The 24,645-nt window shown below is 33.3% G+C and overlaps 1 protein-coding gene across 1 annotated transcript in view; it reads right to left on the bottom strand.

The window, feature by feature from the left end:
* Positions 1 to 7,676: 7,676 nt before the first annotated feature.
* LOC124355924 overlaps positions 7,677 to 24,645 on the bottom strand; it is a 29,843-nt gene continuing 12,874 nt past the window's right edge. Inside the window, exons 6-9 of the mRNA XM_046807076.1 lie at positions 24,038 to 24,166; positions 22,685 to 22,870; positions 19,900 to 20,087; positions 7,677 to 7,839 (exon numbers count right to left, since the gene is read on the bottom strand). Of these exons, the coding sequence (XP_046663032.1) occupies positions 7,677 to 7,839; positions 19,900 to 20,087; positions 22,685 to 22,870; positions 24,038 to 24,166 (666 nt within the window). The remainder of the gene's footprint in view (positions 7,840 to 19,899; positions 20,088 to 22,684; positions 22,871 to 24,037; positions 24,167 to 24,645) is intronic.

The raw sequence follows: 24,645 nt of genomic DNA, 5'->3' as shown, positions 1-24,645 counted from the left end.
CCGGTTTAAGTCTAGCATGACAAAATAATCCAAAAATAACAGTAACTAAGTCAAATAATTCCAAAAACTAATACAGAATTTCAGAAATAAAGGAATATATTTGTACCTGATTGCATTTTGTGTAAGCCTACTTAATAAGTTAGCAGACATTATATTTTGATAATAAATTCTTGATTTCTTTAAAATTGAGAAATAGCAGGTGCAACAATAATCTTTAAATTTACTCCCTTACTGTTGCCATATAGTTCCATGTTGTTGTGTGTTGTGGTGTGCTACTTAACTGTATTACACTCTTTACATATTCAAAATTGATTCATTCAGAACCATCTAATATTCAGTAAGTACACTTATGGTTTCTTTATTGCCAATTTAGCTTTGTTTGAGAAATTTAACCTCCATGAATTGTATGAGATCAGATCTTTAGCCATAACATGTCGACCAATTTTGTTTTTCTATAGTATGTTGTAAGCTATAAATCTAACGACATCGTACACGCACATCACTTTCTGTTATACAACGCATCTAGTGCCATTATCGCTGCCTGTTATCACTAGTTACAAACCGGTCCGCGGCGCGCGCTGTCTACCCGAAGAGACCGGTTGCCGCGACGACTTCACTCCCTACTCGAGCACCTCAGCCAGTCAGTCTCGCTGGTCCAGTGATCGATTGTGCCGCACTTTCGGTTATTTACGCCGCATAATCATCGGTTGCGATAATTGCGCGTGGGAGTCCGTCTCTTCGCGGTAGTCGTAGTCCATCGCGTTCGGTAACCGTGGACTGTGGGTGTTGTGCTTCAATACCTTTTTTTGTATTAACAGTGTTAAATATATATTTATCCTCTAAATGTCAGTGGAGTTGTTGTTAGTTTTTCAATAGATGACACGCAGTGTAAATAAGCAAGAGTGGGAGAAAACGCTAGTAGGATGTACGCAGACGCAAACAGACAAAGTAAGTGTATATTTTATAATTTTTACACTATATACCAATTTTAAAGCCGAACATAACGCAAAATTTAGCTTACGGACGTAACGTATGGAGAAACATGTTATAGAAGACAACAGCCACACATTATACCGCTTTACGTTGACAATCAGTTGTGATTTACAATTAATTCGTTCACTGAGAGAATTTGATGGCATTACTAAATATTAAAACTCCACAACTTAGTTTACAAGGTTGCAGAGAACATCTGAAAATTAAAAAAATTGTAAGCTAGCAGCAATTATTTTTAAAACAGTTTTAAATACTGAATTATACAAAACGCCCAATTAAATACTCAACATTAGTTATAAAATGTATGCTATAACAAGAAACAAATATGAGCTTTTGTGTATTATACTTTGTTCTTAAACTATGCGCCATATACACAAAATACTGAACAGTGTCTTTTTTAGACACGAAGAATATAAATTCGTGCACAAGTTCTAAGAAAATGCAAACAACCATAACTTGATTTTATAAAGAACGACTAAACAAATTATCGTATTAATAATATAATTAATATTGTACAGTTGAGTAAATAATGCCAACATTTATATTTTTTAATTTATGAGTAAAATTAAACTTGAAATGTTATTTTTAAGCGTGAGTTCCTTATTTGTGTGTTAGTTAGCTATTTATTACATAATTATGTATCTATTTGTAGACAAGTGAATGTTTTGTATTATTAAAGTTAACATATGCTGTTATAGCTTATACCGTACTTGTAAAAACTTAGAATTTGTTAATTAAAACTCTAAAAGTCGCAGTTCCCGCATTAAATATAAAACAAAGTTTGAAAATATCGGCTATGTCCTGTGGTTGAGCTTAAAATTGTTGCTTAACATTCAAAGCAACAATATGTTAAATTGTTAATGTTTTATGTTTATGAATTTATTTTCTTCCACATCAACGAATTAGTTTTGTGTAAAAACACAAAAGGAACAAAAAAGATAAAAACACGTCTAATTTAGACCTTTTATAAAAGTACTGCAAAGAAGTGTTGCACAGATTTATATATATAGTTTTCAACGCTTAAGTCGGATTCCTTGCAATCGTTTTTATATTTTAATATTGAATCTGTTGAAAAATTAATTATATACTTCTGTTCTTGAATAATTTAAACATAGAAACACTTCTTTATTGAAGCGAAATTAGGACCACATGGTTCTTTCTTACATGTAAACTCTAAAGTGGTTGTTTTTAAAACAGAATTTTTCTATTTTATGTAGTAGCCGTACAATTACTCTAAACAAATACTCTATATTTACACGAAACTTCAAATAGTTTCATATTGAAATGAAAATAAATGTATTCCGACTTGATTTATTTTATCCTAGTTCATTATTGATGTGTAATATTCGTTTGATTTTTAAATTGGTTGGTGTAATAAAATGATGCAATGCCAGCATACTCAATAAACATTATTTCTCCTGTTCGCTATGGAGTGATAAGCTATAAAATGTTGTAAATCTGACAATAAAATGCACTATGCCTTAGTTGCTGTTGCATTCCAAAAATATAGTAAGGTACTGTCGTAAAATCTTTATTGTTGCCCATTTTATGACTTCTCTGCTTACTGTTCCTATCTATCGTTTACTGGTTCAAACTTGTCGATTGTGGAAACCAATATCAGAAATATTGAGGGTGGTGTGTGGGCGGGAGGCTTGAATGGTTGGAGTGAGATTTTACATCGTTATTTAGTGTGATAACTAATTGTACTTGATCAATTTGACTGTTTAATTGAATACGTTTTAAGTTTTTTAATTAATTTTGTTTTATGTTATAATTATATTAATGTTGTCTCGATATTTCCAGCTAAATTTAAACTAGTTTCATATTTGTTTATTCTGTTCTGTAGTTTGTAAGTGAATTGTATTAGTTCTGTTTATATATGTTGTCTTGAGGTTGAGTTAAAGAAAGGGCTAACCAAGCCTTAATTCCGCCTAATATAAACAAAGACCTTTTTTGTTTTAGCGTTGTTTTAATGTTTTTACAAACACATAAACACCGGACTTAACTTTACATCAAGAGTACAAAGCCCACCAACATGTTGTAGTAATGCAAGTCAGCTCTATACATTACCTGGAACATTTCATATATGTTAGACGCGCTCCTAGATTCATAGCAGCCATAAAGTCCCTATGTTAGAACGCTATTTGACTGTAAAGTTGAAATTTCATGAGAGCAACAAAAAGCTATATGAAAATAACGTGTTTCTACTTAAAGATGGAAGCACAATATTCTATTAGAGACTTCAAGGAATGTATCGATGGTAGTTTATGCATTGTATTCTATCATACTCGCGTTGTTGCAATTGCTTAATGTGTACAATAAATATCCATCATTGCAAACTGATAATAATAATGGCCATAAAATAAAGGATTTTCGTGTATCTACAAACCAAATATGAACAACATCCGTCACTGTTTTCCCAGTGAATATATTTTATTTTAAAGCATTTTTAATTAATTAAAACATACGGTAGTGCTATCATAAAACAATATTTACACAGAAAAGTTTATTGAATTGAACAAATTTTTTAAATTAATAGCTTTTAATTTGCTGTAATGCATTTCTTATGGCATTTTTACAATTTTCTAGAGACCAGTCTGGCCTAGCCCGGAGCGATTTTCGATATTGCAATAGGCCTATATTTAAATGATCATTATCTAATTAAATAAATGCATGCTTTAAACTCGCTTAGTAGTAAGAATATCAGAAATTTTTCCTTAGTTTAAAGCCTTAGTGATAACAATTGTGTAATAAAATATAATATTTACTCTTATTTTGTAAAGTGAGAAATATTAATACCATTGTGAATCTTTATATACTTGATATGCCTTTTTTTTAACGAAAATGGAATTTACTCTTAAGTTTCTCTTTCAAGATCGAATTTTAGAGTTATTGTATGTTGCCTTGTAGTTGTTTTCAATTTTAACAATGAATAACTATGAAATCGAAAGATTTAAAATCGGATTGAAACAAAACGTAGATGAAAGTGTAGAGTAAGCTTGATAATAACAACACTTCTTATTTCAACCTTTTCTGGGATCACTGTTGACCAAAGAGTTTGTCCAGATTAAGAAATTAGAAGTTTTAGGAAAACTATACTTTTAACTGTACATTTTTGGCAAATATTACTATGCCGTGATTGGTAAGTACTGCAATGCGTATATCAAAGACAAAGTTACTATCCAACTTTTAATATAAATTTAAAAACTGTTATACAACCCAACCTAGTAGTCTTTTGACATATGTAGACTTCTCACACTGCTTATGTTTGTGTCTTCAAAGACAACAAAGCAAACACAATTGTGGCACTAGAAATATCTTAGAGTAGAAGTAAATAACAATGGGCGAAAGTAGACAATTTGTAACTGAAGTAGGCTTCCCAGACTTGTTTATGTTTATATATATTTCCTTGATCGGTAGAAAAAAGCAAAATCAACTATGGCACAAAGAAATATTCTCAGAGTAAATAACAAATACAAAAAAAATGCACTTTTTGACATTTTTACGTGATCGTGGTAACAAGGCAAACTCATCATTGGCGTTGGAAATATAATTCACTCTAACCAGAAGTGTTGAGAATATCATTTAAAAAGAATATGCTGTTGGTGTACCTGTTGTTCGACTAGAAATTGCGTGCGAAGCCGCGGGGACTGCTTATTACAAATGTAAAAAGAGAAACCAAATTCAGTCTACTATCTTTTGGAGCCTACTACAGTATTGGCTCAGTAATAGAGAATAAAAAAGTATAAGCCGGGAAGAAGTATGAATCGCAAAAGAGTAATGCCTAAATGCACTAAAAATAAGCATAAAGAGCTATAGGAACAAAAATAACCCAAACAACCATCTGAAGTATTACAAAATGAAATATGATGTTAGAGGGCGTCCAATGTTTGACAGGAACAGAAGGATACCACGTCGTTAACTTGTGATAGTTTACAACTTTAATTAAGACTTGATTAGAGTACGGATTTTTTCACTCTTCGTCCAAAGTTTGTCAGATAGATTTAGAAATTACGATACCTCTCGTATGATACAGCAAGACTTTTACGGTTTAACTTGTTGCGTACATTTCAATACTATTTAGACATATTCGTTTCTGATAGAACTTGGACCAAACACGGAATTGACTAGCGAGAATGTTCGCATTTTAGGAAATAGTGAGCGTATGTCTAAAGCAACATATTCAAATGTCTGCTATCATATTTTCGAAAGCAGTCATTAATGTTATTGTTTTCTTTTATGAATTTTTATTGACAAGAATTCGAATTATTGATCAATTGAATGACTGACGATGTGTTCATGAAAGGTTTTAGTTGCCTTCCAATTCATAAAAAACAGAATAATGGGGCAATGGGATATCTATAGAGTTCATTTCAATCCAAGACTGGGACAGAAACTCGTACAATACGAAATCATCCTCACCAATTAGTGATTAATTAACTGTGCGAATTGTTCGCACAAGAGATACGAGAATATGTGAGTGGTTCCCATGAAATGGATAATTGCGCGAGTAATTGGTCGGGTGGAATGCGTCTCAAAAGTTCCACGGAACAAGCCTTATCTGAGGAACGACTCTTTTATCTGGGGAACGACTCTCTTGTCCGTCTACTAATGGCGGATTGTATGAAATTAAGAGCATTAAATATGTCGGCCGTGTTTGTGTGCTTTTTATGAAGCAATTGTAGCCGTATGGTCACGACGAGGGGGCGGGACCAAGCACGTTTGTAGGCCTACATTATACCGGGTAACCGACGCCGGTAGGCCACTACTAGTAGTCACTGTGTGAGGAGGTTTTATACTGGTAAATCATTTAGTGACTCTCGTTAGTAACCTTAGGGGAGATTGTGTTTGTCCCGAAAAGATGGCTGGGGCTGACAGCACTGTATACCATTGGCAGGGTTGCCAAAATAACTGATGCTATGTTGTTGGTTAGAATTATTGGAATTCCGGGATACTATCGTTTTCCGTACCAAATAGGCTACTACTAATCCCAAAAACATCAAGACTGAAAATTTCAAATTAGTATGTAAAACAGTCTTACTGAAATTGAGTAAGCATTATCACAATTTTTATACATTCTGTGAAGAAATAATTAAAAATACCTTTTTGATCGTGTATGGTATTTTAATATTACCAGTACTACTTGATTGTGATCGGTAAATAAAAAAAAATTTACCACTTGATTGTGATCGGTAAATAACATTTTTAACCAGACTAACTCTAGCATTTTTTTCTAAGGTGATTTTAAAATTGTCGTAACTGCAATGCGATAGAATTTTAACTGAGCTTACTTAGTGTAATTTTTGAAAAGCCCTGTCTTCATCTATGTTGGGGTTTGAGCGGGAATTTAAAATTCTATTGCTATGCTTGAAATAAAGTAGTTTAATCACTGCAACGCATATATTATTGAAACACGTTGAAATGAGTATCCAAGTGTACACACTTTGACATAGTAAACATAAATTTTATCTTCCAGAAATTGTGTTGTAAGAATCCAATATCAACATAAAAACTCTTTAATTCTTATACTAAAATGTTAATCCAGTATTAGAGTTTCTTATTAGAACTCTGTTCGAATCCGCATTGACAACTAAATTACGTTGATACAGTCATCCATGTTATTGTGAGTTCAGGTGAAGAATTGTATTGATTATGCAGCCGAGGTTCCAGTAAGCTGTCTTTATTATCTGTTTGGTAGTAGATATGTAATTTAAGGTGAAAACAATTACGATTGACTAACAGGAAATTCTCACACCTTGTGGCTTAATTGAAAATTGCATTGTATCCCTAATTAATACTTCAATATTATTTTCGCTATCTCTCTGATGAAGGTTGGATTTCATGGAGTTGAAGGTTGGATTTCAAGAATTTAAGTTTGCCATCAATACCCTTATCAATTATCAACGATTGTCTTATCTTATTCTCAATAATATTAAACATATGGTGTACCGTTAATGAAGACTGATGCTGTCGTACATGGCAGCTGAGTGGTTAGAGTCTTGTATTATCATGCCAAGGACCCATGTTCGAATCCCGGTATAGGAACGCCATTTTTGCTCGCTAAGGAATAATCATATGAGAAGTGATCTGGAAAACGCACCCGGCCAGATCTTCAGGCCGTAAAAACAAAGACTAATGCTGATACCTTCTATAATGTTACAGGGTATTGTACAGCTTAAAAGGATGCGTGGAAAATTCCAGTCTTTTGTCATTTCATATGACTCCATATTGCATGGAATTTGCGAGGATCGAATAAGTAGAATATGTATGTAAAATCGAGTTGCCCACAGTTTTAACATTATTCTAATATAATATTTCTCGAATTTGAACACTGATATTGCACATACGATTAGAATATTTAAAAATAATAACTCAAAAATAATAAGACATGAACTAGGTTATTCAGCAAACACTACATGGGGGATGTGCACTGATCAATCGATGGTTATACGAATTGAGTTGAATTGAATTCACAGTTTCAATTAAAATCATTTTTAAATTGCGTGAATGCAAATTGGTATGACTGAAGAAAAAGGTGGAGAAAGCCTTTTAGGTTTCGTGGTAGTAGTGAAAACTAAAGCTCTTATTAGTTTCAAAAGGATATGAACCTCAAAATTTAGTATGAAAACTATTTGTTACATAAATATTAGGACAAATAAACAACAAATTTAATCTCTGGTTCGCTAGAGCAACACTCCAGGACATTTGTTGGTACGCGCAGGGTCATTACGATTTGCCTCTGTTTCCCTGAGGTTCAAGATCTCAAATCTCTGAACCCAGGTTATCATGTCTCTGGGCCAAGAGTCAGAGCTTCCGGCGTCCAGGATTACCGAGTTTATGAGCACACTGTCATTACATCCTGAACCTTCAATCCGTTCGTTATTATGTTCCAATCTTCACTGTTTCTCAGATTTCTAATTTATCTTGGACCGATAATATCCGTGGCCTCCGCGAACCTTGCACTCCCGGAGGCTGGGTATGTGAACTTTGCTGTCTGACGAATTTCTGAACAAATCTCATCTTGGGAGTTCTACTAATTTAAAACGGTATCCTATAATACATTATTAGCAAATACCGTGAGCAACTTTTTCCACGCATTCTACTACTTAGTGCTTGTAAGAAGTGTGTTTGCATTAGGGAGGTTTCTTGTTCTGCACCAGTTGTATTCTTACACTTTTAAAGGCTAATTCTTTGATATTAAATATCAGATTAATTTGGAGCTTTTACGAAAAAATGAAATTTACTGTAAAAGAAACATGCTAAAGATTTTTAATGCACTACTGTGAGCTCTTTTACTACACTCGTGACGTAGTAAGAAAAACAATCACTTTCCATAGGCTAACTGAATTATCCTTGTGTAATATGTCCTGTAATGTGAAGAATATTGTATACTCACTTTATAATTAGTTGTCAATGCGAATATTTAATTTAGCTATACTTTATCCTTCCGGTTAGGATAAAAACTAAGCATTCACATTGAATCAACGCTTCTCGCTATAGCTGCTATACTTAGTTATCAATGTTATTATCGTACCTAAGGAGTTTACTAGGAAATAAAAAGAAATAAGTCAGAATTCAATTATACCACCACCACTATTTTGAATTTTCAATTTGAAACCGCTGTCTAGGCGAAAAGCGATGTAGTAGGACAGATTCCAAGTTACAATTCAACCAATACTGAATCCCTCATGGGCTTCAGTACTACAAAGCTAACAAAAATAACGTATTCAAGTGAAGAACACTTGTAAAATTGACGAGGTTCCAAAAACCGTACATTGATGGGTTCCAATATGCTACAATACCGTGTAGTGATGCTGAGGTCTAATGCAAGGATCCTGCGACGCGGGCAATAAGTGGAGATTCGCGGCCAAAGTTCCGATTGCGGTTTAGGTTATTTTAATGAGCGCGCCTAAACAGTCGCGGATTCTATAAATTAGACTCGCCTGAAATGCCAACCGGCGACTGCTCTTAGTGGGCGACAGCGGCCGTGTGGTGGTCTTTGGTGGCACCGACGCGAGAGCAGGAGTCAGGATAACAGGGTAACGATGCCTTGTCCTGGAACTTTTTGCTCTCCGGTGTGGATCTCCGGCTGCCGAGCTACTTCAGAATTTCCGATCTCTCTATTCGGAATACCGACCTTTCTAACTGTAAAATAATTCCGACTCAATCAACTGGCGAGTGTATAATTGGTCTGGTTTTTGTGACAATCATATCCACTCAAAAAGGAATCCATAAAAAGAGATACAAGCGCAAAGCAAATTAGACGTGTTGAAAACATACATGGTTAGTGACTGATTTTTTGGCATTTTACTTTATTGAGTTATCGTTAATTTTGAACTTCATGTGGAAAATTTGTTTCAAAACTTAATATCATGTGACTTAAAACTAAGGCGGTGCAAACGGTTCTCTGTTTGTAATAATTTGCATGTTTCACAAACTTTGTTCACGTCTCTTTAAGGTACCTGTTTTAGAGGTTGAAAATTGCAAAACAAATATTAATAAGTTACAAGGTGTTGTACGTATTTCAAAAAGAATTTAAGAGTTTTATAACCAGGCCCACAGAAAATTGGTAAGATAAGAATATTAACTTTTTACGCTATTTATGTGAAAAATAACTGCATGGGGACACGTTTCTCATAAAAAAGATTCTTAATTTATAATTCAATAAAAACTAGACATATTCTGAAAATATAACAATTGAAAATTTTATTTTTTCAAGAGCTGTTCTGTCTATTGTGAACTGGCCTTGAGTACCCTATAAGAATAATGTTAAACTTAAAACACTTCGCATCCTAAATGTTTGGTTCCAGAGTGATGGGAGATGGGAGACTTTCAAGATGATCAATACGCATCCATCCGCAGATGTTTCGTTAAATGTATACTTTTTTGTAGTAAAAATATAAGGTTGGACATTTAACTTACTGTATGTTCTTATTAAGTATATCTTTAAAATGTGACATATCCCATATAACTGTACGGTGAAAACAAGAGTAAGTTTTATTACATTATTAAAATTATTTATTTTAATTATATTGTACAACAGCTACAAATGAAATATCCTTACAGCTATTTTTGACATTTTATAAAACTAAACAAAATGCAATGCATTTTAGTACAAAAGAAAAAATACTTTAAATAAGAATATTAGGCTAAGCAAAAATTAAAAAATTAAAAAAAACATGCTCTGTATAAGTTCAGACACTTGGGATACCTAACTAAACAAAAGAATTATTTTTATAACGATACATAATTGAATGGTTTTCTTTATAATAAGTCAACCAGCTTTGTCAATTTGGGATTTGAACTCACTAACTATATCATTAAACACATTTATCTCCTGCTTAAATAAATTTGAAAGCCTTAAGGCTTTAACAATAGAAAATTATAGTGTTGGACTGTGTTACATCTGGGAATAAAACTATTGATGGACGAAAGTTGCTTCTAGGAACAAACAACTGAATGTTATTTAAAAAACGCAAATGTCTATTGAACCATGGAAAATTTTGTAAATAAACGTAAATAAAAGACCAGATTTGTTCATTCTGGATGTGAGTGTATAAAATGAAAAACAATTTTCTAAGAATCGTTAAAAGTTCTCGGTCACAAGAAAAGTTAAATTGTTTGTAATATAAATATCGAAGAAATTTTTTTGGACTTGTTCAAGTGCATTATTCTTGTACAAGCCTCTTCTGAGGCTGAATCAAGATGGCCGCCAGCGCAGCCATTACTAGTAACCATAGAACCAATTGTATAATAATATACCAATTGATTAATTTTTTTCAAATTATTATTTTAAAAATATTATAAATACTCTTGTAATTTTTTTTGTGAAGTTATATTTTCAAAATATTTGAAATGTAACAAAACTACAAAAGAGGTCTGTCTGATTTATACAACAGTTATCCAGTGCATTCTAGATGAAGAAGTGTTCTTAGGGATGTGACCCTACAAAACTAGGTTATAATCAAATAGGTTTTACAATCAGATCATTGGTACATGCGAAAAGAGCATTTTTCCGATCCTATGGATGTTTGGATTTCTAGTGAAAAAATCGGCTTTTGTTTCGTAATATTATGAAGAAGGCTAAAAAAATGCTTATGTGTTCCAACAGAGTTTCTATACAGTATTTATTTTTATCGTGTAATAAATACTTGTGTTCACAGTACTATATTAAAAACAACACGCTACTAAAAGATCCTAGCCATCTAGGGTCAACTACCAGGATGACGTTTTCTTGAGAATTTCAGTAGTAACTCTTGATGTAGATTTTTTTGACGTTATTATAGAAGCTTGCAGCAATACCAGCTTGTATCACTTCAGGACGTCACCAACACGACGTACACTGTGGTAAAGTGCGGAGTTATCGTTCTTGATGTAGATTTTTGACGTTATTATAGAAGCTTGCAGCAATACCAGCTTGTATCACTTCAGGACGTCACCAACACGACGTACACTGTGGTAAAGTGCGGAGTTGTCGTCTTGATGTAGATTTGTTGACGTTATTATAGAAGCTTGCAGCAATACCAGCTTGTATCACTTCAGGACGTCACCAACACGACGTACACTGTGGTAAAGTGCGGAGTTGTCGTTTTGATGTAGATTTGTTAACGTTATTATAGAAGCTTGCAGCAATACCAGTTTGTATCACTTCAGGACGTCACCAACACGACACGACGTACACTGTGGTAAAGTGCGGAGTTGCCGTCTTGATGTAGATTTGTTGACGTTATTATAGAAGCTTGCAGCAATACCAGCTTGTATCACTTCAGGACGTCACCAACACGACGTACACTGTGGTAAAGTGCGGAGTTGCCGCATGCCGTCTTGATGTAGATTTTTTACGTTATTATAGAAGCTTGCAGCAATACCAGCTTGTATCACTTTAGGACGTCACCAACACGACGTACACTGTGGTAAAGTGCGGAGTTGTCGGGGCCATTATATACTATGTAATAGATCCAGCCGGCTCGAGACGAACGCCTACAACCGGCAGGCAGGGAATGCGATGAAAGTATTCAGATTTACTGAGTGGACCGGGAATTTTATGGCCACTGTAGATAAAACCAGCTTCTGAACTGGTTTCTGGTTTCATGATACACAAGTAAGACCACACATGCTCGGGTCGCAAGAATCGGAAATACACTATCTGATGCACCATCACTCTTCCCATGTAAATCTTTGAATTTTTTATTATGTATTTAAATGGTCTATGATTTTAGCTATTTTAGGAGCTGTACCACTTGTTAATAAATTAATATCAATTACAAAAAAAAAAAAAAACAAACAAACAAAAGACATTAAACTATATCTAATTTTCAGTTTAGAAGCTAAAAGTAACCGTATGATTAATAATGTATAATTTAGAAACTATAATTACCAGGCATTGGAAGTACATAGGAGGTATAGAATATAAAAGGAAAGAAGTGACAGTTTATTATAGGTCGTAAAAGACAGTGTGAAGTATCTAAAATCTTTCCTTTCAATTTAAGAACAATTTATTTCTAAGAAAGTTCCCTACAGACATTGGGGTTTTTTATGATATTTTTCTTCAATTAAAAACATTTCTACACTTAAATGGGCCTAAAATGTTTCAAATGTTTCAAAGTCGGTAATGTAATCGAAAACAATATGTTTGCTCACTATTCTGATTGTTGAAAAAATCGGATATTTTAAATGCCTTATAACTTTTCAACTATTTATTTCTAAGTCGATCTTTGCCACACTTGTTGGGTGTAGTAAAAAATAACTGTAGCTACATCTTTATAAAAAAAATTGTATTATTTTTATTAATTTTTTTGTGAATTTATATAGGTCTACTTCATTTAATTTTAGTCTTCAAACCTGATAAATGAAATAAAAGATACGTGCATTTGTTTACGGTAATAACTGATGACGGTTTCTTGCAACAGATATGAGACAATTAACTATCGATACACGTAAAACTAGGTTACACGTATCGCGACGTAAACATACATCTCGAGTGGGAATTCAGACGCACCAGTCACTATGGAAATGTTTTCGTGCATGCTACTCTATTTTGCTGCCGAATCTTTAAACCCTGAGAAATATAAAAAAGGTGCAAGAAATTTGAACCAAGACTTTTTTATTGCTTGATAATGGCTAACGAACATAATCCCTATAGGTTAATCTCTGTATCACATTTGTTCTGAATCCACTAAACATTACGGCAATTAACTTGTAGGGTTCAATCTTGTTACCGCTATGTTCAGGCCCTTGCTGGGCTGTCGGGACACCGGGACGTATACCGGTGCGCTCTCTTTACTGGACATTTTTAAAATAAGAGAATAACATGTACTGTTTACGATACCCAGAATTTTCTAAGTATATAAATTTCTTCTGAACATCCCACTGACTCGAGTCTCTTGCGAATGAGCGTTTTCTAAATTGACTGATCAAAACCAGATTGAGATAGTTTTTTGACAAACGAAAATTTAGAATCTTTATTGATAATACACCCATAAGCTGATATTTTGAACTCCACAGATCCAGACACTGTTATTGACTGTGTTTGCCAATACAGCTCCGAACCAAAAAGACTTCTTCAAGTTTAGTTTCTAAATTCACCCAAATAACATTACGAGTACATTTGTGAACATATTTGTTTGTTTTCTATTATTTTATAAAAGAAAACTCACAATTATCCAATAACTTTTATATTTTCACACGAGGCCTTTCGAGTGAAAGGCTTTTATCCAATATAAAAGTTATTAGATAATTGTGAGTTTTCTTTTATAAAATAACAGAAAATGGATTTTTCCAATAAGAAGGGCTCCTCCTTCAATAAAACATTTGTTTTTGTTACTTTCCTTAAGAAATTAGTAAATACAAGTAAATATTTTGAATTGTAATGCAATGTAAATTGTCTTGTCTTATTTTTCTATATGTGTTACTTTACCAAATTTACACTAATTATGTTTAATACTTTGTTTTTTTGCTCTAAGAAATTGCAAATATTTAAAACAGATCAAATGAACATTGAAATTTAGCAAACAAGCATTAGCTCCCAATACACTACTCCTACCTAATCTCACCAAGCGCTGAGCATCGTCTTCGATCTATGAATGTTTTTCTTTGCAGTCGATGTTGATGCGTGGCTCGATCTTTCCAATGAATTTTGTCGCTTTGGATTATCGTAGTAAATCCACTTTACATCTTCAGTCACTATATGATGCGAAAAATCTTGTCTACTTTGCCTTTGGAGTAGCTGTTCGCAGGTCAAAACTCGTCTTTCGACATCTCTTGGCTTCAACGTGTGTAATACCCATTTCCTTGTTTCTGGATCATGTCCATATCTTTTGGACGTACCGAAATGGTTTGTTGAGTAACTCCTAATGTTGCTGCAAGTTTTTCTTGTGTTTGGAAAACATATTCGTTAGATATTTTCTCCAATTCTGTATGTTAAAAGTTTCTGGTCTTCCTTGACGTTCTTTATCCACCGTGTCAAATTGCCATCCTCGAACCGCCTAAACCTCGCCCTCGCCATTTCCCCGCCATTTCAAGGTACCCAGCACCGGCCTGGCAATATTGTATACGTCTCAATGTTTTGTACGGCCGCTACCTTGAAACCTTACTACATATAAAAATGATATGTAATGAATATGTACCTTTGTTGTAAATGGTCTTACCACTCGATAACACTTTTTATATTTGCCTCTACGTGTCTAATAACTAAAATATTATAACACCGTTTCAGCAAAACCTTTGTCAAATATTGAACGGTAGTTATGAGGTATAAAACAGTGTGTAAAAGTAAAAGCTTTACTGTTTAATGTTACTTAAAATTTCAATACTATATTATTATCAACGCCCATTTGTACAAATGACATTGTGGCACTTGAGTTCAATCTTCCTTACTATGGATATATGGCAGCAATCTGTTTCTGTAAAAATTTACATTATCAAGAGAAGCAATTTCAATTAAATTTGCCGTAAATTATTACTGAAGAGGTAATTATTTTAATAAATGTTACTTTATATGTAAAAAAAAAGAAAAATACCTATACATTTATACGTAATTTTGGAATTTATACTATTTATAAACTTGAAGAAGTTAGAATTCATCGCGTACCTAAAATTATAAGGACAGTTCGTTTATATAGACTACTAAACTTCATCTGTGCCCACTGTTCACTTTTAGAATCTGCCAGCCCGGATAGCTAATGATGTGTCCTGCTAGGCGTAATACGAAATTGGGCTTGTATGAGAAGTATTTATCATTGTTACCGATGATATTTATTTTATAAATCAACTGAATTATGATCATAACTTAGCTATAGAGGAAAGGGTTTTTACAAATCGAATGTTGAATTTCACATTGTATAAATCACCTTCCTCTCGTCAGATTCCAGACGCTGTAACAGTCTTGACTCCTGGATTCTGGTACCATCTTCGTGTGAAAAAATCCAAAAAAAGATGGCCATGGTGAGGCTCAAAATGAACTCTTTGTGCACCTCTTGAACACCGTTTCGACATCTGAGACACCTAGACTTAAGATTTGTGCACCTAATGAGAAAATGAGAAACCCTCTTCAACTAGAGGTATAAAACTATATTTTGAAGTATAGGGGTTTCTTATGTCGAAACGATGTAAAGAGTTCATTTTGAGTTTCATCATCGCTGACTTTTTCTTATCTCTTCAGACGGTAAACGGACTGTAGGTCCACGTCGTAAAACTATCGGGGCAATTTTTTACCTGCTTCTGGAGGGGTGGACAGTGGGTCCACGGTCACGGCCTGGGATCTTTTGACGAGGGATTGACAAGGGATCGCCGTACTCACTCTACAGCACTTGAACGGATGTTTCGAGATCTGTACTCTATATCTGCTAAATATTATACAACAGACTACTGTATTTTTACTATTTCTTTCTGACTCGCTACAGAAGAAGACATGTACAAAAGATTGAAACAAAAGCTAAATGCATAAGTGAAATAATGGTGGTTTATAATGGTCTTTGCTTTGTGGATTCGTTTTTACCCCGATGTCAAAACAACTATTAAAGTATCGTAAAATGCATGGCAAAATCAGGTAATTAGAACAAGAATTTTATATAATACAAGTCTGTTAACTTTAGTTAATCTGTTCTGTTTAAACATTTTCAATTTATTCATATTTGGTGTTGAAAGCATAGAATTAGCTTGCTACTCCGCGTACTAACCGCTACTTATTTAACCTTTTCTGCAACCACAGTTGAACACAGAATAAGAAAAATATTCAAATAAGAAATGTTTTAAGTTTTGGTAAAAATCTACTTTTAATTGTACACTGTAGCAAATATTGAGTATGCAGTGTTTGGTGAGTACTGTAAAGCTGATATCAAAGAAGCATTTACTAGGTTTCTAACTTTGTAAATTTACAGTTTAACTTAATATTGATGTATAATATTTACTGTAAGGATATTATATAAATATCTAGCGCTAAACAATAATAAAATACAGAAAGATGCAATGAACTTCATTTTAGTAAATTTCAGTTGAAAAATATTATGTTATTGTTAATGGTCCTCCTTTTAAAATTTTACTATTGATATAAATACATACATGAGTAATACACGTTGTTTTAATTAATCACCTAGCTGGACTTTGGGCAATAGTCCCACTTATTACATTTTTTTTTAAATAAAATGTAAAAATACTTTACCAAGTATTTTTCTTCAATAATTATATTACATTTGTAAGTCGAAAGTTAACTTACTTTTTTTATATTTATATTTATGATTTAAATGATGAAGTACATATAGTTAAGATCTTATTAGTTTGAGATGTTTTTTCTGAATAACAAAAAAATATTCAAAAAATAAAAAACCGTATTAATTATATATTCTTTGATTAGACGTCTCCTATATTTTTAATACATAAAATATGAACATCAACGTGATGAAATTTAACATGTTCTTTTGGGTCTAAATTCAACATGGCCACCACTACAGCCGAGTCTTAAACCAACAATATAATTGGTAATCTTGATTTGAGCCCCATAAGATGGGGGGGGGGTGGGGGGGGGGGGGGGTGGGGGGGGGGGGGGGTGGGGGGGGGGGGGGGTGGGGGGGGGGGGGGGTGGGGGGGGGGGGGGGTGGGGGGGGGACTTCATCAGTAAAAAATTAATACTATGTTGTTTAGCAAATATTTTGGGTTCTGCATCCAATTTTTCATATCACTTTATCGTAGTAATCGATGCTCTGATCAAAATCGTCTTCGAGATAGTTCATGATAGATAGACATCAGTTTTACTTCCTCAAAGGGTGTTTATTTCTTCAAAGCACCAAACTCGTCACGCGCGCGGCGGTAAACAGCATTTGATGTTTTTGAAAATAGGTTGGATTTTGTTCGGAAATATATCATTAAATAGATCAGCTACATGCAGGGATGATCTCTGTTAGTATCACTGTGTCCCTCGTCAAAATCAGTATATTAATTCTTTATATTTTTCAGATACATTGCCATTTTGGTTTTATATTACTCGATACTATTTTCTTGACAAATTCTTTTTTTTTTATTCTTTTATATAGTAAGTTGAAAATTAATTTAAATAATCAACTGGGAGATTTTAACACGCGAGAGATCGCAGGTCCTCCCGCGGCCAGTTTGGCCCGCGCTTTTTTTATATTCATTTATATTTTCGTATTGCAGTGATTGCCCCAGGATAAACAGGGTACTCGTTTTTATCCCTCCCAGTACATCCCTGCACCTGACCTTGACACATCTCAACCGTTTATTAGTCTGTCGCTGGCTTTGTTTGCGAGTGGATGGAATTTTTTGTTTTTGTAGCTCTACACACTGCCCGCGGCAATATGCCTTCGCGCGATCTCTCCCGTCAGTGCATTACTGTTAAATCTACGAATATTGGGAATATTTCTAAATGCACGCGACTCGCTTCATTATTTTTAATGTTCTTGTGTTTTTTGTAACGTTTTCGCCAATTACATAACACACTTCTTTCAGTTAGCTTAGACGATAATGTCCACTAAACAAAAATAGTAAAACTTGTACTTAATTTACCGGGTTTTTATATTTTAAACTTTTTTTATGAAACTTAGAAAGAAATTTTAATTTTTTTTCGTTAACATTTTATAATATTTTTTCTTGTTTGATATTAAATAATAGGTTTTCTTCATTCGCACAATACATAGTTTTATTGGAATTAGTAATTATTTTTGCCCTAAATAAAAATTGAATTTTTTATTAATTATATTTATATAACGTTTTTTGAGGCACATTTCGTTTTGTTTTAAGGAAATATACATAGGCCTATTATAAAATTTATTTCTTCCTCCATAATAAAATACCATTATTGTAATAAAAATTGTTTTTTCATTTAAAAGCCTAAATTTTATATTATTGCGGCAAATTTGCCTCACACGCACACCGTAAGGACCTTTTTCGTACCAAAAAGTCACCAATTCCGAAACCAGAATATACAGTGTAATCATTAAATTAATATTTCCTCTTTGTTAGAACTTAAGTACCCCAATTTACGTTTTATTAGTTATATACTGAAAGACAGTAATAGGATACAACACCAACAGTTTTTTTAATTGAAACTTTTTCTCATCAAATTAAAGCTGCCAATTTGGAGGGGTAAAAGACGAGGCGTGAGCAATTTGCCCGTCGCACGCACGGACCTCTTCGCGTCCCAGGAAGTGGAGTGCGACTCTCTCGCGTGTTAAATAATCAACACTCCACAAGAACTGATCGGGAAAGACAAGAAATGGTATTTTCCCCAAAGCAAAAAATGATTAATGTCCTACTAAGCCTATTGGTTTCCACCTACCCAGTTGATAAGAAGCATGTCTACATTGGTGTGTATGAGTTGCCTGATAGGTCAGCTAGACTGTCGAATCAATGTTATTTATTTTTAAATTCATCTAAACATTTTTTTAACTTTGTGGTCATTGCTGGCCGCATCATTCGTTTTTCATATTGTCTATATGATGATTAACTCAAAACAACAGTTTTTATTTAAGGACATTTTGGTAAAGATCTGCATTAAAAATTTGCATAGGCCTCCTCCTAGGACCATTTCCGAATTTGGTGTAAAGTCATTCACAATAAATTCTCAAGTTTGTAACTTTAAACCGAACACCATTTTGGCTAAGGTGAACTATTTGATGTAGGGTTTGCGGCATTGTATTCTCCTAATATAGACCTTTAATTTAATGTACAACTTCAATGTATGCTCTCATTTAATATTTCTGCTGACTCCTTGTAGACCATTCCTGAGTGTTGTTAAAAAAAATTGGTATTTTGCTTAAAAAAAGTAGATTTTTAGGTATAAAAAATATATATAAAATTTCATGGTTTTTTATCTGCAATAGTTCAAAAAATAGAATGCTGTTGCTGGACTATTTATAAACTTTTTTATAAAAATTATGATCTCCCGAACTAGTGAAGCTACAGATACCTGACTTTGCACATAGGTTAAGACAAATAAAAGGAAAACTCAAAAACAATAATTGTGTGATTTGCCTTAATATTAAGAAATTGTTAAAAAACTTTCAAAGTCAAATAACAAAAAAAATCAGTATAGTTATAAACAATCTAAAGGGATACCAACAATTTTGCAACGCTTATAAAAACTCCAATGGTACTGTCCTCAAAAAAATCCATCAACTCATAAGCGAGCAGCAACACCACTTTAAAGGTAAGCTTGAACAAGCCAGGAGCAACAAACATATGACAGTTGGGGGACAAACAGCTTTTCTAACATTATATTTATATTTTTAAGCTATAACAGCTACATTTTTTTATTGGCAATGAATAAGCAGAAGATGCACATTTTTCTGAATAAGTGTCACATATGAACGAACACATGAAAAACTTTTCATGATTATGAACAAATAAACAACAGTTTAAACTTAAATTGTTTGTAATTTTTGCAATACACTATACCTGATGATTTTCCTTTTTGATCCAGCTGCTTCCCCTTCTCTTCTTTGGGCAGCCAAAATTTTCATTTTGTCTTGAATCTGTTTCAGTTTCTCATTCACATAGTCCTTCAATGGTGAGAACTCTGTCTTGTCCATCTTGTTTTCAATATCGGCCTTCAGTAATTCTACTTCTTCTTGCCACATATCCTCCTGCAAGAATAGTTTTAGAATTTTAACAGAGAAAATATAGGACTGTTACAATCACGCTATAATCAATTGGAGATTTCAATGTTCATTTAAATTCATAAATTTTTGTTAATTATTAATACTGATACCAAGTGAGGCTATTCTCTAAAATTAACCTGTTTTAATTAACAAATTATTCTGTTCATCTACTATTTCAATTCCATGATTCTTTTAAATTGTTTGGTTTGTAAAAACTTGAACGTGTTTTTTCTAACATTAAAGTATAGGAGTAAAGCAAACTTGACTAATGACTAAACAATAAATTGAGAAGCAACCATCGATAAAATGTTTGTTAAATATGCATCATGTCACTTTTCATCTTGTCCAACCAGAAGGGGGTTGGATCTATGTGATCTGAGCTTTATTTTTAGATACTACAGTATTTCAAGGGATGTGTCTAGTTTTCTTCCTAAGGCATCAATAATGGATCCCCGTACTATTGGTGAGAGACACTTCTGATCGATACTTTCTTGTCCCACTTCACATTAAATTATTTGGTATGGGAAAATACCAGTCCCAAATATTTGATATCACCCTGCACTTCTGATGGAAAAGAAAAACATCCACCAAACCACATAAGCGCTCCAACTTTGATAAGTATTGACTAGTTAAATAAGATAGGGTTTAATATTACACTTTATATATCTATAATATGTACCTATCCTACATACTAACATTTAATATTGCATAATATTAATTAATGTTAGTTCTCAGGGTAAAAATTTTTTTAGAGACTACCAAGGGGGAACAAAAAGTTATGTTATACAAAACCTAAACCAGCTTTTTTATTATCTAGCTTTGATTCACAAAATGTATACGGTATGTCATTAGGAAACACTCTGTAAAAATTAACCAAACCAGTAGTGATGATGAGCTTATTATGACCGAAAATAGTTTTAATTTATTAGTCTTTCATTATAACATTCAGGGTGGTTGTCATAATTGAGTAATGAAATTTGCTTCTTTCAAAATTCAAAATTAAATTTAAAATTCCATTGCTGCTCACAGAGCATTGGTTACATAAAGAAAATAAAGATTATCTTAACAATAGTGGCGTACATTTTATCTCTGGTTTCTTTAGAGAAGACAGATGGATAAGTGGGTCTTGTATCTTAGTTAGTGAGACACTTTCACCATTTGTAAAAAAATAAATAAATAAAAAAAGGAAAATGAATTTGAATCTTTATCAATACCAAATGTTTTTAAATGTCTTCTTTAGAATTGAATTTGATGAATGAAGTATTTATTTTAATTTGTGTATATAGGGTACCTGATTATCAAAACTATGAATTGTCTTTTAATCAATTTGAATTTTGTCTTTATTACTATCATGGTATAAAGTAAAACAAAAAATTAAAAATAATTCTTGGTGGAGATCTGAATGTCAGTGTCTTAAACAAGATTGAATATCTGTCAGATAACTTGGTATAATAAGAGGTTATCTGTCAGCACCCATTATAAATCTAATAAGAGAAATTTTTTCTAAAAAAACTGATATTTTACAATTTCAAATATATCTAGAGAAAGAGGACTGATCTGAGCTGTACTCAATAATATTATGCCACTTTTCCACAATATACTGACTTATGGTTTAATCATCTGGGGCGGCTCAACATTGAGTTGTTTTAATGGAATATTTGTTTTACAAATATAAGCGTTAAGAACCTTACATGATAAACCATTTGATGAACATTGTAAACCATTATTTAGATCCGCAAATATTTTAACTCTGCTTTGTCAGTATATTCTAGATATTTTTAAATTTTATGTCAAGAGCAAGAACAGGTTTTCAAGAAATTCAACTAGTTCATATAACACAAGAAGACACTTTTTAACAATCCCCTTACATAATACTTCCAAAACTGAACATCAGCTTATTTCATGACTTGGAAAAAGAAATAAACAAATTTGTTAAACTAAATAAGAATGTTGAAATAAATAAAAACAGCATAAAGAACATCAAACAGATACTAATAAATTAAACCTATTACTCTGTTAATGAGTTTTTTCTTTTGTTAACTTTGTCATAAATTTACATCATTCTGTTTTACCTTCAAATAGTTGGATTTCTTTTAAAACTTATGATTTATTTTAAATATTTTGAACAAGATTACGATTACAAACTAATCCATAACCTAATGACAACTCTCTATGTACTGCATTGTATCCAAATGAGAAATAAAGATTTGATTGATTTATTGATGATCGATTCATAATACAAATAGTGGATAGAGACAGAGGATTACTTTATTTGCTTCATTTCATATTATTTTGAATCATTATTTTTAGGTTATTTTGCCTTTCAGACACCTGTATTTATCTCAAAATAATTAAAACCATTCACTTTGTAATATATTTCAATACAAAATTTTAATTGACACAATGATTGTACAGAATTACCTATAATACTATTAAAATGTCGAGATCTAGTCAATTTTTACAATTTTTAAAATTGGTTATGGTTCCCATGGTCTTATCCGAAAGATGATATTCCACTGTTATCTTGTTAGTAAACTGCTAATTAAACAGTACAATAGAAACCATACAATAACAACACTCACATGAACGTCCAATCTATTAAAAGCATCGTCCATTTTAGCGCTCAGTCCTTCTATCTTGATCTCAAAGTGGTCATGAGACACTTTGCGATGGACTTGACTCATGTCCGCCTTTGAAGCCAGAATATCTTCTACATTGGTTTTGTCAGCTTTAGCAACCTTCAGTACCTCTATCTGTTCTGACAATGTCTGCAAAAATAATAACAATATAATGCTGTGGGAGACGTAAATATGACGTGTAAGTATAATTCACTCATATTATACCGGGTGTTTGTAAATTAATATCAGGGTTTTAACACTTTCACACTGTAGTATTTTTTTACATATAAATTAAAATTATAATTTATACATAAAATCAAAAAGCAACTCAAACAGTTTTGTTTGTTGTCACCTGTACCCATGTGGATGCATTGTTTTCTCTGCCATCCGTTAGAAAGCTCTGGTAGCAAAAATAGTGACTCGTGATCAGAAGACTTTTTGTATCCTACAATTAGCAAAGACCCAATCTGTAATAACTGTGCTACGTGCATTCCGTATAAAGTTCGGCTATGATCCTCCGAGTGGTAAATGGAGAACTGGCTGTCTTTACAAAGGGAAGAGTACAGGACAACCAATGGTTAGTGAGTGTTGAGCGAGTGAGAGAGAATTTCACATGTAGCCCACAGAAATCAGTTCAGAAGGCTAGTTTTGAATTAGCAATTCCAGTGACGATTGTTTAGAAAGTTTAACGCTTACCACTACATCCTTATCAATTGCAGTTGTTACCAGTTCTAAAGCCTGCAGACTGATTTGCTTACAATTATACTCACAATGTGCGATCTGGAGATTTGTTCAGAAAACCCTCATGAGATGGTACAATTGAAACAAGACTCCCCTAAATTGAATTTTTTGTGTGGCATATCTAGGCGGAAAGTTTATGGGCCTTTCTTTTTTGGAGAAGGAACTGTAACTGATATTTCTTATCTTGATGCTCTAGAACTATGGCTATTTCCTCCTTTGTAAGAAGATGAACCACAGAACTTCATTTGGCAGCAACATGGTGCGCCGCCACACTAACATAACCTAACACACAACTGGTTAAACGTCACAGTACCCAATTGCTGGCTTGGCCGCGAGGGGCCTAATGACAGAGCTTGTTGTGCATGGCCTCCAGTTCACCCTACACGGGTGAGAACAAGATTATAGCAGCTGTTGTAGCAATCACTCAAGACACATTGATAAAATTTGGAAAGAACTGGGCTATCGACTTCATGTGTGCCATGTGATGAATGGAGCTCAAATTGAACACTTGTAAGCTTGTAGGTATAATAATACCTAATACTGTATACTCCAGATATCCTGAGTATCTGTACTCACATCTATCATCATCTGTCGCTGGTCCTGTTCCTCTGTTAGGTTGGTGGTGACCATAGTGAGGTTGTCCAGGTCGTGCTGAACGGAGCTGAGGCGGGCTATGATATTGTTGATGCTGCTCGTTGTCTGGTCCTGAAACACACTGGTTGACTGATTGATCTTGTAACATTAATCGGTATGCATGACTTTGCTATAATTATAATGCAATTATTTCGGATAAACGATTTGAAAGACACTAATGTGATGAAACTCACAATAATTGCCATAAAATTGGCATTGCCAATGGCCGAGTGGTCTAAGACTATACCAACACAGGACTTTGGTCCGGAGTTAGAGATAACATAGGTTCAAATCCTGTCTTTGACTGAGTAGCACTTTTTATCAGTACAACCAACCTTGGACTGTATTAACTCTCCCCCTTATTTTGTTTGATAAGATTCTCGCACAGGCCAATAGCCTATGAGGACTGTCAGAATAAGGTTTAAAGGGAAATCGGCCTCTCCTTCCTTAAAAAAGTAAGTTGATAATGTTATGTACAGTCACTAGTGGCCAATATTTAAATATAAATACATAATTTTTAATAGTATAGACAATTCTTCTATCAGTTGTTT

Source organism: Homalodisca vitripennis, chromosome 2, assembly GCF_021130785.1.
Source record: "Homalodisca vitripennis isolate AUS2020 chromosome 2, UT_GWSS_2.1, whole genome shotgun sequence".
Taxonomy (NCBI): domain Eukaryota; kingdom Metazoa; phylum Arthropoda; class Insecta; order Hemiptera; family Cicadellidae; genus Homalodisca; species Homalodisca vitripennis.
The sequence above is the reverse complement of the archived record's forward strand: the minus strand, read 5'-3'. Positions and strand labels throughout refer to the sequence as shown.